Source organism: Nerophis ophidion, linkage group LG21 (genome assembly GCF_033978795.1).
Source record: "Nerophis ophidion isolate RoL-2023_Sa linkage group LG21, RoL_Noph_v1.0, whole genome shotgun sequence".
NCBI classification, from domain to species: Eukaryota; Metazoa; Chordata; class Actinopteri; order Syngnathiformes; family Syngnathidae; genus Nerophis; species Nerophis ophidion.
The window spans coordinates 25,306,875-25,325,232 of record NC_084631.1 but is presented as its reverse complement, the minus strand read 5'-3'; the positions used below and the strand labels follow the sequence as shown (position 1 = coordinate 25,325,232).

At 39.3% G+C, this 18,358-nt stretch overlaps 1 protein-coding gene across 1 annotated transcript in view; it reads left to right on the top strand.

Moving 5' to 3' along the window:
- Nucleotides 1–12,757, top strand: part of smg5 (SMG5 nonsense mediated mRNA decay factor) — a 29,880-nt gene extending 17,123 nt beyond the window's left edge. Inside the window, exons 12-22 of the mRNA XM_061882340.1 lie at nt 2,667–3,548; nt 3,617–3,786; nt 3,877–3,952; nt 4,025–4,200; nt 5,520–5,678; nt 5,744–5,803; nt 5,871–6,030; nt 6,098–6,188; nt 6,264–6,338; nt 10,171–10,309; nt 11,760–12,757. Of these exons, the coding sequence (XP_061738324.1) occupies nt 2,667–3,548; nt 3,617–3,786; nt 3,877–3,952; nt 4,025–4,200; nt 5,520–5,678; nt 5,744–5,803; nt 5,871–6,030; nt 6,098–6,188; nt 6,264–6,338; nt 10,171–10,309; nt 11,760–11,843 (2,072 nt within the window). The 3' untranslated portion in view covers nt 11,844–12,757. The remainder of the gene's footprint in view (nt 1–2,666; nt 3,549–3,616; nt 3,787–3,876; nt 3,953–4,024; nt 4,201–5,519; nt 5,679–5,743; nt 5,804–5,870; nt 6,031–6,097; nt 6,189–6,263; nt 6,339–10,170; nt 10,310–11,759) is intronic.
- The last annotated feature ends 5,601 nt before the right edge of the window (nt 12,758–18,358 follow it).

The window sequence follows — 18,358 nt, the reverse complement described above, 5'->3', positions numbered from 1 at the left end:
TTCATATAATTGTTTCCATTGTTTTGATGATCAATTAGAATTTATTACTTATTGAATTATTTGATTAGATTTTTCAGTATCAAGTACTTCAAAAATTGGTCAAAAATGTTTTCTTCGGTTGTTTATATAAGGAGTTAATTTTATTATATATATATATATATATATATATATATATATATATGTATATATATATATATATATATATATATGTATGTATATATATATATATATGTGTGTGTGTGTGTGTGTACATATGTGTGTATATATATATACATGTGTGTGTATACATATATATATGTTTGTATGTGTAAATATATATATATATATATATATATATATATATGTGTTTGTATGTGTAAATATATATATATATATATATGTGTATATTTTTTTCTTTTATTTTTTTCTCATGATTTTGATAAAAATTCAAAAATAAGGATTGCATTTTTCAATTATGCATTTTAAATATTTTCTGTTGCGGATTAAAAAAGTAATGTCAAAGTTATTTGTTGTAAATTGATCTATATTTCTCTTTGTGTTTTCTTTAATCTTAATAAAAACACAATGTTTTGCTGAAGTGTACTTAGAACAATATAAATAAAATAACGATAAATATCTTTTTTTATATATTTGAAAACACAAGTATTAATTGTTCCTCCAAAACTCAACTTTAGATATAATAATAATATATATAAATTGATAAGAAATAAAGAAGTAATATAATAGTTACAGCAATAAATTGAAAGTTGAAAAAGTAATATATATAAATCAATTTACTTTTTTTTTTAATTCTGTTTATTAACTTTTACGCATACATAACCATAGAGTACTTTTTGTGTCGAAAATATTTAATACAAGACAAAAATCCTCCCATTTGTTTGGACAATTTTGACCCATATTTTAAGTCAAAGCATAATAATTGTGTTTTAAAAAGTGTTTCAAGCACATTGCGCTTGTTAGGTCCTTTTTTGGAAACTTTATTTTGTTAGCGCAATCAGACCGAATGTTGCACACACCGCTGTTATTTTGAAAGGGGGAAGTGTGCTGCTGTTCTAAGCTTGACAAGTAAGACGAAGACTTAAAAAAAGAAAAAAAAGAGGGAGCCTCTCAAGTTGCGACTTTTGTCCTGTTTGTACATTAATCTTACATCCATAATGCCGTTAACAACAACACAAGCAGATGAGATGTGTTGCGGGTGTATGGATTGTTCTTGCTAGCTTTAGCTTCCGAGTTTCAAGTGGCTGTCTCCACATCGTTTAGTTCAGGACGTGTTTCGGGGATCAATGAGCGTTCCTGGACACATTATTTTCCCAAACAAATGTTCTTTCTCCTCATCTTGACAGCATTTCTGTCACATTTGAGATATTCTACGTTTAACAGCGGGTTCTGTTGTATTGGCCAATGCTGTGATTCCGCCCGTGGTTACGTTAACTCGGAAATGCATTGCTTTTTTGTTGATTTTAGTTAGTAATGATTATGTGTATACTGTCAAATAAAAAGTATCAACCATGGTGAGATCCCAAACTGATAATAGACATGCTCTTTTATCACTCATCACTTATCCCTTTCACCGTTACAAGCACAGGAACCCTTTTATTATATTTTTATGATCATAAGAAGCATACATTTCCCTACAACCTTGCACAAAATACATATAATCCGAACGACTCAAATAAGACTGATAAATAGCAGTAGGAGGAATGGTAAAAGCACAAGTGTCTTTGAGTGAGTACACCTTTCATCTCTTTGCAGTCCTTTTTGTTTCAAATCCAACTTTATATGGCACTTTTCATACACAGGCAAGTGGCAATCACAACATGCTGTACAAACCAAAAAGAAGAAAACACCCACACAGAAATATCGACAATAAAGCAAAATCAAAAACAAGGCATGGCATGGCACTGAGGATTTGAGGAAAAACTGCACTTTTGGGGCGTCCACACTGGAAAATAACTCAACGCCATCTAAAAAATTTTATAAAAAAATATGATACAATTTATGTAGGAATTAAATATAATACATGAAAACATAACAATGAGAGAATAATTGTAGTAATATTAATAATTAAGATAGAAAACACATTAAATTTCATTAATTTAATTTATTTTAGGCAATCACACAGAAAAAGTACAGGGTGGACAACATATGATAATATTAATTCATATAATGCAAAAGGGAATGTACAATATGCAAACGTGACAATTCAGTTTTGCATGAAAGGGAGTGGGAAGAAGATAACTTTTTCAATCCCCCCCAGTTCTCCATTCAGTGAATAATGCATTGAGCTTCACTGTTCTGTTCTTGAAGGATTATAATACAAATGTTAAATCATGGTGGCATTACCACAGGTATCAGTAATTATTACACTAACAATAATTTGTGGCAACAATGTAAGAAGAATAAACAATACTAACAATGCTAAAAGACAATATATTAATGATGGGAACCAGACCCAATGTTTGTATAACAGTTTAAATCAATTAATAGTTTGGCATTACTTGGGAAAATTAACCATAATTTACCATGATCAAATAAACCGTTAATTAAATTTCAAATTTTTATAAATCCAACCACGATGATAAATTTGAACATCCCCTGTACTGAGAAATGTACCATACCTTTTTAATTACCCAATTCAGTGAGTGATCATTTTTCCCACCTCCTAGATGACCTGGAGACGAGGGAGGCTTTGCCTGCTGATGGGTCTGAAGAGAGGCCTCTGCAGAACGGATCCCTGGAGCGAGAGGATGAGGAAGAGCAGAACGAAGTTGGTGCCAAGAAGAACAGCGGCGTGGAAGACGAAGAAAAACAGAAGCAGAAGAAGAAGTACACCCGCCTCTCTCGGCTTCGCAGACGCCGCTGTGGCCGCAAAGACAACCGAGGGGAGGAAGACGAGAGCGACCTGAGCGAAGGCTTTGAGAGCGAAGACGACGACGAAGAAGAGGAGGAGGCAGCGACGACGAGAGACTGCGCCGCTCCAGCCGGTCGCCCACCGCCCGGCGCGCTACCCGACCCGTCTACACTCCGTAAAGAGGTGAAGAACAACTCGCTGGGCGGGGAGGGATGCTGGGGGAGTGGCTCCGAGGAAGAGGAAGAAGGCGGGACGGCTTTTGACGTGGAGACCGACTCAGACATGAACAGCCAGGAGTCCCGCTCCGACCTGGAGGACATTGACGACTCGGAGAACTGCGACAACCACGAGGCCCAAGCCCCAGAGCACCAGGACGAAGAAGAGGACGAAGAGCAACCCAAGGAGGAGGGCGGGGACAGGGGCGTCGAAACCCCCCCTACCACCAACGGGCCCCCGGCGGCGAACGAGGCCAGCATCAGCAGCAACCTTCAGGCCATGTCTTCTCAGCTCTTCCAAGCAAAGCGCTGCTTCCGCCTGGCGCCCACCTTCAGCAACAAGCTCCTCAGGCCTCAAGCTGCTTCCGCTGCTCCTGCCCCCGTCAACCACTCCACCCCACCGCCCCTGGAGACCCCACCCACTGCCATAGACTCCACCTGCGATGACAACCAGAGTGCCCCCAATGGAACAAATGAAAATGGTAATGTTGCTCCTTTTTAGAAGTATTTAAGAAGCATTCCAACTACAGGATTGAATTTCCTCTGTCAGACGTGGACTCGGACGCAGAAGACAGCCAGCACAGTGTGCAGTCCGTGCACAGTGAGAAGACACTGCTAGAGAAGCTGGAGATCCTGACCAATCAGGGCTTAATCCAGGTGGTGAAGGTCTTCATCGACTGGCTCAGAACCAACACCGACATCATCCTCATGTGCGCACAGGTGAGGCCACGCCAGTCTGTGTTCCCCCCACCAACCAACCCTTCCCCTCTTCGAGTGCAGCCGTCGAGAAATAATCTTTGCTCTCTGCAGAGTTCTCAGAGCCTCTGGAACCGACTGTCTGTACTCCTCAACCTGCTACCAGATGGCAACAGTATGCTGGAGGCCGGTGAGTTGCTGCCTGTCAGCACTATGCGTTAACTTCGCTACTTCAAATACCTTGCTGACGTGTACTTCTCAGAGGTCGACCTCGACCCGGACGTGACGGAGCTGCTCAACGAGTGCGAGCGGCCAGCTTTGGTCCAGACTCTGCTACTGCCCGAGGACGTGGCTCTGCGACACCTGCCTGCTCTCGGAGTTGCTCATCGCCACCTCGACTTTGCTCGCCACAGCACCTCCCTCAGCCCGTTACAGGAGGTGCACACATGTCGATACCCCACACACGCGCACACACACACACACACACACACACACACACACCCTTTGTTTCTGTCACCATTGCTCAGTAGACTGAAATTCCATTGTATTCCTAGAGAGGCGATAGTGAGTCATGAGCCGCTTTTTCCAGTAAAAGTTTTTATTTTTGTCCAGTTTAGCAGCTAAGGCAAATCATATTGTTGATGTAGATGCCCAAATCATAAAGAGGGGGAAATTGCAGGGACAAAAGGGGGATAAGACAGAGAGACAATATACGATATGTGCAAATATGATACAAAAAAATTATAGCAAATAGCCAGTTAGTGAAATAAATATTAATAACACAGAAATTACAATAAATATCATTGCGCTACAAATGGAGGAATACGAATGCCAAAGGAAATGGCACAATTGATAATGAATATTAGTAATTACCTCTATTGTCAACAATACAATAGTTTGTAATGCAACAATACATATACAGTATGTAATGATATATTGAATTGCAAATGAAAACAGATAAATGGAGGGAAAGAAAGAAGTTAACTGTATTAACCTCGTAGATTGTTGTATTGCTCATGATATCACACACAAGTAATAATAATAATAATAATGGATTAGATTTATATCACACTTTTCTATTATTAGAAAGAAGTGGGAACCCATTATTCATTCACACCTGGTGTCAACTCGCTGCTCAAACTGCTGGTTTCTCACATGATATCACACACAAGTAAACACTCTGCAGGATGGCTTGTATCAAACGTGATATCACACACAAGTAAACCACGTTTAAGAACTGTTTGTATTGCACATATCACACACAAGTAAATACACAGTAGGACTGCTTGTATCACACATGATATCACACACAGGTAAACACGCTGCAGGACTGTTTGTATCTCACATGATATCACACACAAGTAAACATGCTGCAGGACTGCTTGTATCGCACATGATATCACACGTTAGTCAACACTGCAGAGCTGTTTGTATCTCACATGATATCACACACAAACACTGCAAGATGGCTTGTATCAAATGTGATATCACACACCAACACGCTGCAGGACTGCTTGTATCACACATGATATCACACACAAGGAAACACTGCAGGACTGCTTGTATCGCACATGATATCACAGAAACACTGCGGGACTGCTTGTATCGCACATAATATTACACACAAGTAAACACACTGCAGGTTTGCTTGTATCGCACATGATATCACACATTTTACATGCAAAACGATACTAGTTTTTTTGTTGATCTCTAGCGACCCCTTCCATGAAATTCTGCTCTGTCTCTCTCCTACGCAGTGTATTGTGCGAGTGTGTTGCATTCGCAGTTTTGGCCACTTCCTCACCAGTCTCCAGGGCAACGTGCTGCACTTCAACCCGGAGGCAGGCATCTTCACCAGTGTCAGCCAGTCGCAGCCCGACAATCTGGTGCAGCAGGCAAAGGCCCAGTTCCGAATGGTGAGCGACGCTTTCTCAATAAACACTTGGGTTCTATTTAAGCTTTCTGCTTGTCAAATATCCAGGCGGAGGAGGAGGCTCGCAGAAATCGACTGATGCGGGACATGGCCCAGCTTCGACTCCAGGTGTGGACATAACGGCACTTTTTAAAATGCAGTTCAGGACAGGGATGGAATGCTCTCTTCCTTGCAGTTGGAGGTGTCTCAGCTAGAGGGAAGTCTTCAGCAACCCAAAACCCAGTCATCCATTTCTCCCTACTTGGTTCCCGACACGGCCGCTCTGTGCCAGAATCTGAGCATCATCCGGCATTTGGCGGGCAGCGGCTGCTTCATCATCATCATCCCAAGAACAGGTCAGCACGCTGATTTGGAACCACTTGAGTCCTGATATGCTTAGTCGGGTATGTCCTCATCTCACAGTGATTGATGGACTCGACCGACTCAAGAAGGAGAACGCCGGCGCGCGGGACAGCATCCGCTTTTTGGAGTCTGAATTCCGCAAAGGCAATCGGTACACGATGAATGCAGTTTGTTTATTTTCTTCTCGGACATGTGACACCGACACTGAGTCTTCGTTACCGTGCAGGTACATCCGCTGCCAGAAGGAGTCCGGTCGAAGTTTTGAGCGGGACAAGCTGAAACGCCAGGACATCGATGCCTGGTACGTATCATGCTACCATACGAAGCATCTCCAACCATAAAATAAAGAATGAGGAATCAAGCAGATATCAAATAGAGGAAAATCAAATGGTACACCACTTCAAACAACAGCTCTGTATACAGCGGAGCCTCCATTTACAAACTTAATTGGTTCTTGAACATGGTTGGTAAATAGAAAAGTTTCTATAGTGAAGCAGAGTTCCCCATAAGAAACAATGTGAATTTGAATAATGGCTTCCAGCGTCGACAAAAGTCCATAATTTCATGAAGGTTTGTACACTTGGAACACAATACAAAGTGATATACAGTGCTGTATATCGATCAAACATAATGGAGCAACGTAATAAAAAAGTCATAACAACAAGCTGCTGTATGCTCATAAACAGAAGTCACTATGGGGCCCTCTCTCAACTAAAATCGCAAAAATCCTTACTCTCAACAACCATATTGCTACAATAATAAACATTTAACTAGTAAGATGCACCCACATTGACAACGGCAGAGAACTGTCGCGAAAGGAGCAGATAGCGGGAGAGAACAGGAATAAGGAGGGGGACAGGGGATAAACGTGTCTGCGTGTTTGCTTTGGAAGAGCGAGGGGCCACTCTGGAGAAAATTTACCAACTCTAGCAGGAAATGAACACCTAGATTAGTAAGAGCCGAGAAAGAGGATTATACAAAAGCAACATGTGCAACCTGTTCTTGCCGTGTGCAGGCGAACAAAGAAGAGGGTAGCTAGATCCATAAATTGATGCTGTTGATACCTAGGGCAGTAGCAGTATATAATCGATACTAGTGATTAGCATGAAATTTCTGTTTTATCTGTAAAAAGAATTCAGAAAATGCCGTATTTTCTGGATAATAGAGCGCATAAGCCGCACCCTACTAAATTAAAAAAAAGTTTCTCCATATATTAGCTGTACCGAACTATAAGACACAGATAAGGGACAAGCGGTAGAAAATGGATAGATGAATATACATTGTCAAATGAGTTATTAACACGGATAATATTTCGTAAATGTTAAGTTACATACCTTATTTGTTTGTAAACGGGGGTCTAACACTGCAGTAAAACGATTGATCAAACAAAACAAGTAATCGTTATGGGCTACTATCAGCGCAAGCTAGCTCTCCAATCAGCTAAACAGACTCAATGCTACGGTGACGTTTTGGTGAATTTGTGAAACTGAAACAATACAAAAATAATGCAATTGTAAATTAATGATACTAACAAACACTGATAAATGTGTTAGCATATTAGCCAATTCTAACGACGCTGGCTTGATTACATTACGATAGCAAGTACAACTATGCATGAAAACACTCCTACATACATCACACACAGGACGGTTTAGTAAGCAAGAACTGTTGTAGTTATATTTTAGTTATATACCTTACAAATGTTGCTTGGAGTGATGAATGAAGAATCCATACTAGTAGAAACACTACGGACAACTAGAAGGCAGAACAGCTCTTCTACTTCCAGTTCAAAGCTCTTAAAAGGAGCACTGCCGCACCTGCGCTGAGCAAACTTGTCCAAAATATGGCGATATAGCACAAACAATAATACATCTTTTCAATGTCTTTGCTTGCTTTTTTTTAAACTATTTGCTTTATGACCGTCAACGAAGAAAAATCCTTTAATAAACTGCACCTTTTTTTTAAGTCGCAGGGTTCAAAGTTTAGGAAAACAGAAACAGTTTGTAGTCTTGAATCCCTTTGACCAAGTTTTATTTTGAAAAAAACACAAACACATTTAAAATGTATTTACCGTATTTTCTTGAATTGCCCCAGGGCATATAGTATGCGCCTGCCTTGAATTACTGCCGAGTCAAACTCGCTTCCCAAAAATAATTACCGCCTGGTCAAACTCGTGACGTCACAATCTACTAATAAAAGTATCAATCAATCAATCAAATGTCATCATTTTCAAAATGGAGGAGGCTGATTTCAATACCGGTAATTTGAAATCGCATAAAGGGAAGAAGATTAAGGGCTATTCAGTAGGATTTAAGGTCCAAGCTCACATCACACTCAAATTTTTACTGCATACCTTTGGTAAGTACCGTAGTGAGAAGAGGTTTTAAAATAATTAGCGCATGCTTACTTTTACCGCATGCCTTTGATAAGCGCAGGAGTAAGAAGAGGTTTTAAATTAATTAGCGCCCCGGCGGCAATTCACGGAAATACGGTATGTACCCGAAGTAGAAAGTTGAATGTGCATATGAAAGCAACACAAGCTTTATAAACAAAGTGATATGGCAGGAAAAAAAAATTATACAATAAATAAACGTGAACATTTCGCAAGATGACACTCTTTTGACATAAGACGTAAATGCACTTTTTGCCCATATAGATAAAAATAGTGTTCATATATGAGGTCAAGTGTTACACATAGACCTGCATGATTATGGCCAAAATAATCATTAAGATTATTTCTATCAATATTGAAATCACGAATATTAATCATGATTATTGGGGTGTGAACGCCATCATGTAATTTGTAATATCTAATGAAAATGCTTTAGATTTTAGATCTATATATTTAAAGTCAAATATTTGCGTTTTTGTTCATTACTAGTATCAGCGTGTCAGCTTTTTTATTACATGATGCCTTTATCTCTTTTACATTTTCATACAGAGGTGTTTTAATGTAACATTTACATGTACTAAAGTGTGTACATGTAGATGCTGTATCTGCACACATCCATTGAGAGTTCCAGCAGAAATATGTCATATAGGAATTAATTATACACCATAAAACATTAACAAAATGCGATGCCACATGAATGGTTATTAAAGTAAGTACTTTGTGGAATTAAAAAAACACAAGTAATGTATAAAAAAAAAACGCTGTTTACTTTTTGATATCAATATAAAACACAAACCACTTAATGAAGATGCATCCATCCCTCAATCCATTTTCTACCGCTTGTCCCTTACGGGGTAGCGGGGGGTGTTGGAGCCTATCTCGGGTGCATTTGGGCAGTCGGCGGGGTACATCCTGGAAAAGTCGCCACCTAATCACAGGCTAATGAAGATTAAGTCAAACAAGTTTTGTTCTTCGAAAACAACCATGAATTTCAGTGCAATAGTTTGGCCAACAAAAATAAACAGGAGTGATACCTCACACATCCAACACACAATCTTTGTGCCTCACTGACAACTCAGCCAGCATTCAATTCCATGAAATGTCTAAAGATTTTAGCTATTATTGATTTTATTGGAACACTAACAAAGTTAGCAGTTAAATTAAAGGACAGGTGAGAGTCCCAGTCAACAAAGTACAGACTTTATAAACAAGTTGCTGCAAAGTTCACGACACATCGCCTGCTGCATGCTGACTCTGTCCCGGCAGCTGACGGAAGGACGCTAGCTGCATGTTCAAAATGAAACTGCAACATCAAATATTTTGCATTGCGCTTTTACTCGCACACTGAGACTCCATGGAAGTAGAAGCGATTAAAATGAAGTGAAACGACGCAATCGGCTCGTTTAGCTCTTTCGCTAATTTTATTGTGTATCCCTGATCCAGCATCCATTTCAAATTTCTACATATTTTGAAAATTGTTTGGAGAATGAATTTGTGAACTGCATTGTACCACTACACTGAAAAACAGATACAAAAATAAATTAAAGATTAATCAAAAAAATAATCGATAGATTAATCGATTCAATAAATAATCGTTTGATGCAGTCCGAGAATGAAATTCAAAGACACTATTGTGGCACCTCTGAAATGTATTTTAAATAGCTGTAAAGTTTTGTAGAATGAGATTTTTAACTAATCCAATGTGATTTGAAAACACACTCGATTTGATTGATGCTACCAGGCACATGTACAAGATGGTGGACAGCTGTCGTCAACTGACTGTCTCCCAGAGCAACGGAGACGACGACACGGCCGGCATGGTGATGCTCCTCACTGGCCATCAAGTGGATGAGCTTTGCAGTCGCTCCACAGCAATGAAGGTCAGATATATATATATGCGTGGGTTCCCTCCGGGTACTCCGGCTTCCTCCCACTTCCAAAGACATGCACCTGGGGATAGGTTGATTGGCAACACTAAATTGGCCCTAGTGTGTGAATGTGAGTGTGAATGTTGTCTGTCTATCTGTGTTGGCCCTGCGATGAGGTGGCGACTTGTCCAGGGTGTACCCCGCCTTCCGCCCGATTGTAGCTGAGATAGGCGCCAGCGCCCCCCGCGACCCCGAAAGGGAATAAGCGGTAGAAAATGGATGGATGGATGGATGGATGGATATATATATATATATATATATATATATATATATATATATATATATATATATATATATATATATATATATATATATATATATATATATATATATGGATTTCGATTTACATTCAGATTTAGACTTCAACCTCATCATCTACTGGTCCAGTTTGTGTCTTCAAAAGTGGGACCAAATCACTGCTTTTTCTAGCGCCCTGCTGGACCTTAAAGGTGAACTGCACTTTTTGGGAAGTTTGCTTATCATTAACAATCCTTATGTAACACAAGTACACATATGTTTTTATTAGTTTTATACATTCTGAATTGTTAAATGTGGCTAGTACAAGGTGGCTAACAATGCCGCTAATGAGAATACTCTATTGCGCCCATAAAACTGTCTAAAAAAACCCCAAAGCGCCAACAATACCCCATTTATATGTTGTGACCTGAACAATAACCAAGTATTAGAGATAGAGTTTATATAAGTTCTAACACTGACTATTTTAGCAGCGAACTAGTTTATGTTGCTGTATTGACATATTGAGCTGTTGCATGGCCTCTGAGTTGGTGAAAGTTAATTCTAGATTATAAATAATTTCTCTCACCTGGATAGTGGAAGGTTGTGGACATAAACCTACAAGTTATTTAACTTTGACATCCAACTTAGACCCGCAGATTGCGAAAAAAGACACAACTTTTTAGCATTTTTTTTAACCTGCGTGAAGGATATGTTTGATTCTTCATGTAAAGGGGAAGATGTAAACATACCATCAGTCTTTATTTTAGTGAGAGCAGACATTGTACAGTAAGTGATTATTTTTTTTGGTTTGTATATCTTGTTTAGCACCTAGCAATACTGCTACATGATGGTTAGTGTTTCACTAAAGCTGCATCTGTTTAGCACAGCTTCTAAAACATGTAGATCATCCTCCTTCAGTATCAAAAATAGAAGTTTCTGGACCATCATGTTTCCTAAACTAGTCTTTGTTGTCTCTCAAGTGTGCCATGATTAGTAGTGTTGTTGTTAAAGGAAAAACCGAAAGTTGTAATATGCCGCTGTATGCTTAAAATGTACACTTTTGACCACGACTGTATGTGTATTTGTATGTACTTTACATCCCTAATAGAAAGGTGGGCTTTGTTCTCAGACCTTCCTGTTAAACGCCTTTTTGTTGTCCTCTCAGTCAGCCGTCCAGGTAGCTGGCTCGGCGGGCATGGAGCTGAAGAACATCGTGGAGTTCTACCGACAGTGGAAGGAAATCGGCTGAGGTGCAAAAAGGGAGGGCAGCTGTCGGCGCTGCGAACATCTGATGGATCACAACAATCGCTCTTTCTCTCTCTCCCTCTTTCTCTCTCTCCCTCTTTCTCTCTCTCTCTCCCTCTCTCTCGCTCTGTGTGTACCTGCGTCTCCAACGGCAAACCAAACAAGTCAACATGAAGGTGGATGGATGGAAAGAGTTCAGGCTCGGAGAGTCAGTGGAGGACAAAAAAAAAAGAAACAGAGGAGCGTTAAAGAGCGTGACCCCCTAGTGGTCGGGGTGAGAACGGCATCGGAGGGGCGGCGGGGAGACGACGCAAAGCGGGTGACGCTATGGTTCCATCCCGAGCAGGCGCGCAGAGTACATGCTAGCAGAAGATTCCTGATGCGGAGAGACGCTCAAACACTCTCATTCATTTAGGTGTCTTCTCCTTCACCTTTTTTTTTTCCTGACAAAGTCTAGCCGGGCGAGCATGACGACGACGTTTCCGAGGGAGACACCCTGAAGCCCCCCCCCACAAACCCACAGGCTGTGGTCCGCAGCAGAAGGCCTCCAGGAAGTGTTATAACGAGAGGTACACTCTCGTCTCTCTTGGAACTGTTTGCGGTTGTTCTCATGTCCTGCGCTGTACAACGACGTCTTCATAAGAGCTTTTAATCCGGGTTTTATTTTTCTACCCAAGGCACGGTGTTCGTTTAGTTTGGGCCGCTCTGTTTGCAAGAATGTGTGAGGGGAAACGTTGAACAGTGCCATGGGTTTATCAAGGTGTCACGCCTACAAGAGGACAGTGGACCTCTTTGTCACCTAGCTGTACATCACGGTCTCCATAGTAACTGTCCCATCTTGCGCAGTGCAAAATCAAACAAATAGCAAACGTGTGTGGTCATGCAGTGAACAATTAAAGAATCATTGGAAGAATTCAACTGTTGTTTTCTCCAATTCATACAGTGCTTTCCCCACATTTTCTTATGTCACATACAGCCTCATTCCAAAATGGAACCAATTCATTTATGTCCTCACAATTTACACGTTATGACAAAGGGAATTTTATTAATTTTTTTTGTAAATTTAATTAAATCACGTGTACATAAGCATTTGTAGCCTTTGCCATGAAGCTTAAAACTTGATACAATTTTGAGGACGAAAATTATTTAATTCAATTTTGGAAGAAGGCTGTAACATAACAAAATATGGGAAAAAAAAGTGAAGTGCTGTGAATACTTTTCGGGTTTCATTGTATATGTTTGACCTTTTCCTCTGCATACCTTTCCGCTTTAAAGAGGACTTATTATGCAAAAGGTACTTTTTTTTTGTACCTGTTTGTACTTGTCTTTTTATATTTGGGGTCTGCATACTTCCCCGGAATGTGAAATAGGCAGAGATAAAACAATCTTGCCATACTTCCCCCAAACAAGCCGTTTGGAATTTGCCTGACTTGTGACATTTGGCCAATTGGTGACGTCGGTGGATGATCCACATGTGGCAGAGGCGTCCGAAGTGCGGCTCGCAGCTAATTTTTTAACGGGATTCTTAAAATACTATCACAAAAGAGAACAAAGTAGTGGAATAAAAGAGCAACCAGGTGATATGTAACAGAAGAAGTTAGATTTGTGTTGTTAACAACACAAATCTGCCATGCTAGCTCTTTTTTTCTACAACTGTCATTTTTCAAAAAATAATAATGAATCAAAATCAGTGTTATGAATTTTTGACACATTTAAGGCTCTAGTTACATCATATAAAATATTCCACTTTTAAAAATGTTTTTGGGGAAAATATTGTATATTTCGTGTTTGCTATAAAAAAAAACTGTTTTTTCAATGACAAAAAAGGCCATGAAATACAATTAAAAAATAATACAAACATATAATTGACAGATCAGAAGTTTATCTGGAGATGTAAGTGTTGAAAGTAAATAATAATGTTAATTGCTTCCCCTTTTATGAGTGGGTTAAGAATTTTAGTGGGATTTTTTTAAACTGCCGTTGCTCAAAAACTATTAATGAATCAAAATCAATGGTGTCATTAGTTCTTGACCTATTTAAGGCTCCAATTACTTCACATTATCTATTCCACTTTGAAATGTTTTGGGGAAAATATTGCATATTTTTTGTTTGCCATTAAAACAATGTTTTCTATGACAAAAGAGGGCCATAAAAAACAAAAGTCAATGAAAAATTATAAAAACTTACCGACAAATCTGAAGGTGATCTTGAGATTTAAAATAAAATAAATAACTGGGATGTGTATTTTTAACACTTAAATGAGTGGGACCCTGAGATATTTAGTGAGATTTTATTTTCAATTTTTGTTCAGAAATAATTAATCTAAAATCAAATGTTATGAATTATTTGCCTATTTAAGGCTCCAATTACTTCACACCAAATATTCCACTTTGAAATATTTTTGGGGAAATTATTTCATATTTTGTGTTTAATATTAAAACGTTTTCTGTGACAAAAAAAAAACATAGAATATATATATATATTTTTTTTTAAAAACCTTTAACAACCGATCTGAAGTTGATTTAAAGATTTGAGTGTTGAAAGTAAAAAAAAAAAGTGTTACTTATTTTTAGGACTTAAATGAGTGTGACTCTTTTGGGTCCCCAAATTTTTTTGTGGGATTTTTTTCTTTAACTGTCATTGCTCAAAAAATAATACACCAAAATCAATGTGTTATGAATTATTGAACTATTTAAGGCTCCAATTATCCATCCATTTTCTACCACTTATTCCCTTTGGGGTCGCGGGGGGCGCTGGCGCCTATCTCAGCTCCAATCGGGCGGAAGGCGGCGTAAACCCTGGACAAGTCGATACTTCATCGCAGGGCCAACACAGACAACATTCACACTCACATTCACACACTAGGGCCAATTTGGTGTTGCCAATCAACCTGGGCTCCAATTACTTCACACCAAATATTCCACTTTGAAATAATAATCATTGCCTTTAGAATTTGATGCCAACAACACGTAACTAAGAAGTTGGGATAAGTGGCAATAAATACTGATAAAGTTGAGGAATGCTCATCAAACACTTATTTGGAACATCCCACAGGTGTGCAAGCTAATTGGGAACAGGTGGGTGTCATGACTGGGTATAAAAACAGCTTCCCAAAAAATGCTCAGTCTTTCACAAGAAAGGAGGGGGCGAGGAACACCCCTTTGTCCACAACTGAGTGAGCAAATAGTCAGTTTAAGAACAACGTTTCTCAAAGTGCAATTGCAAGAAATTTAGGGATTTCAACATCTACGGTCCATAATATCAAAAGGTTTAGAGAATCTGGAGAAATTACTCCACGTAAGCGGCATGGCCGGAAACCAGTATTGAATGACCATGACCTTCGATCCCTCAGATGGCACTGTATCAAAATTCGATATCAAACTCTAAAGGATATCACCACATGGGCTTAGGAACTCTTCAGAAAACTACTGTCACTAAATACTTTTCATCGCTACATCTGTAAGTGCAAGTTAAAGCTCTACTATGCAAAGCGAAAGCCATTTATCAACAACATCCAGAAACGCAGCTGGCTTCTCTGGGCCCGAGATCATCTAAGATGGACTGACGCAAAGTGGAAAAGTGGTCTGTGGTCTGACAAGTCCACATTTCAGATTGTTTTTGGAAATATTCGACATTGTGTCATCAGTACCAAAGGGGAAGCGAACCATCCAGACTGTTATCGACGTAAAGTTCAAAAGCCAGCATTTGTGATGGTATAGGGGTGCATTAGTGCCCAAGGGATGGGCAACTTACACATCTGTGAAGGCACCATTAATGCTGAAAGGTACATACAGGTTTTGGAACAACATATGCAGCCATCTAAGCGCCGTCTTTTTCATGGACGCCCCTGCTTATTTCAGCAAGACAATGCCAAGCCACATTCAGCATGTTTTGTAAAAAAAAAGAGTGCGGGTACTTTCCTGGCCCTCCTGCAGTCCAGACCTGTCTCCCATCGAAAATGTGTGGCGCATTATGAAGCGTAAAATACGACAGCGGAGACCCCGGACTGTTGAACGACTGAAGCTCTACATAAAACAAGAATGTGAAAGAATTCCACTTTCAAAGCTTCAACAATTAGTTTCATCAGTTCCCAACCATTTATTGATTGTTGTTAAAAGAAGGTGATGTAACACAGTGGTGAACATGCCCTTTCCCAACTACTTTGGCATGTGTTGCAGCCATGAATTTCTAAGTTAATTATTATTTGCAAAAAAAAAATAATGTTTATGAGTTCGAACATCAAATATCTTGTCTTTGTAGTGCATTCAATTGATTTTGGGTTGAAAAGGATTTGCAAATCATTTTATTTCGTTTATATTTACATCCAACACGATTTCCCAACTCATACAACGGGGTTTGTATTTTTAACGTTTTAATGAGTGTGACTCTTGGGTCCATGAATTTTTGGGGGGGATATTTTTTTTTAACTTTCATTGCTCAAAAATAATAATACATCAAAAATCAATGTGTTATGAATTATTGAACTATTTGAGGCTCCAATTACTTCACATCAAATACTCTTGGGGAAATTATTGCATATGTTGTGTGTTTGTCATAAAAACATTGTTTTCAAGGACAAAAAATGTCATGAAATCCATCCATCCATCCATTTCTACCGCTTATTCCCTTTTAGGGGTCGCGGGGTGTCATGAAATCAATGGAAAAAAATAATTAAAACTTCTAATCGACAGACCTGAAGTTGATTTAGAGATTTAAGTGTTGAAAGTAAAATAATATGTTACTTATTTGAACACTTGTATGTTTGGGTTCCTTTTGGGTCCCTGAAAATTTTTGTGGTATTTTTTTTTTTTTAACTGTCTGGATGGACGGAGGCGACTGAAAGATGTTTGAAACATAGAAAACTAATCACAGTATGACCCTTTCAAATTAAAAGCACAGCCACCAGTACTCACATGGCGCTCACGTATAAAATCATGTATTCTAAATGTACTCTAAAGCATTTGCATTTTTCGTGTTGTAGCTACCAATTATTTTAGTCCTCGAGTAACTACCTATTAATTGGTTCGAGTAATCAGATAAAACGCTTGATGTTTATTTTAGGGGAAATTGTGGAAACAACCATAAATTTTTCTGCTCGTCTTAACCTTTATTTTACAGGGCAGAAATTTTTGCATAGTCATATTTTCTAATCTTGACTTTATCCGTTTTATCAGTTTGCACGCAACAAGAACAGCAACAGAATATGAATTAAAACTTTTTATCTCATTAAATAATCTTTGCAGCCCTAGTTATAGTTAGTTTTTATTTGTAGCACTTTAAATTTGTGAACATTTCACTTTCCTATGCATGTTTTGCCCTTTATAGCAGTGGTCCCCAACCACCGGGCCGTGGCCCGATTGGTACCGGGCCGCAGAAGAATTTTTTAATTAATTTTTATTAAAAAAAAAAATTTTTTTTTTAAATTTTTTTTAATTAAATCAACATAAAAAACACAATATACACTTACAATTAGTTCACCAACCACAAAAACCTCCCTTTTTCATGACAAAAACGTCCCTTTCTCATGACAAATTATTAAGGCATGACCGGTCCGCGGATACAAAAAGGTTGGGGACCACTGCTTTATAGTACTTCCAGTTCGTGACATAAATAGATGTATTAATACCAGCCACAGGGGGGCGCAATATCACCTCCGATTAGTGATTCAGGCTGGTATCGACGGTACCTACTCGATACAAAATAATTTGTGCAAATATTCCTAATGTGTCTGCTAACATTTAAAATGTGTATTTTTAGATAAAACAAAAGAAAGTTTGATCACATTACGCCTGTACTGGCTCACCTGCACTGGCTTCCTGTGCACTTAAGATGTGACTTTAAGGTTTTACTACTTACGTATAAAATACTACACGGTCTAGCTCCATCCTATCTTGCCGATTGTATTGTACCATATGTCCCGGCAAGAAATCTGCGTTCAAAGGACTCCGGCTTATTAGTGATTCCCAAAGCCCAAAAAAAGTCTGCGGGCTATAGAGCGTTTTCCGTTCGGGCTCCAGTACTCTGGAATGCCCTCCCGGTAACAGTTCGAGATGCCACCTCAGTAGAAGCATTTAAGTCTCACCTTAAAACTCATTTGTATACTCTAGCCTTTAAATAGACTCCCTTTTTAGACCAGTTGATCTGCCGTTTCTTTTCTTTTTCTTCTATGTCCCACTCTCCCTTGTGGAGGGGGTCCAGTCCGATCCGGTGGCCATGCACTGCTTGCCTGTGTATCGGCTGGGGACATCTCTGCGCTGCTGATCCGCCTCCGCTTGGGATGGTTTCCTGCTGGCTCCGCTATGAACGGGACTCTCGCTGCTGTGTTGGATCCGCTTTGGACTGGACTCTCGCGACTGTGTTGGATCCATTATGGATTGAACTTTCACAGTATCATGTTAGACCCGCTCGACATCCATTGCTTTCCTCCTCTCCAAGGTTCTCATAGTCATCATTGTCACCGACGTCCCACTGGGTCATTATTGTCACCGATGTCCCACTGGGTGTGAGTTCTCCTTGCCC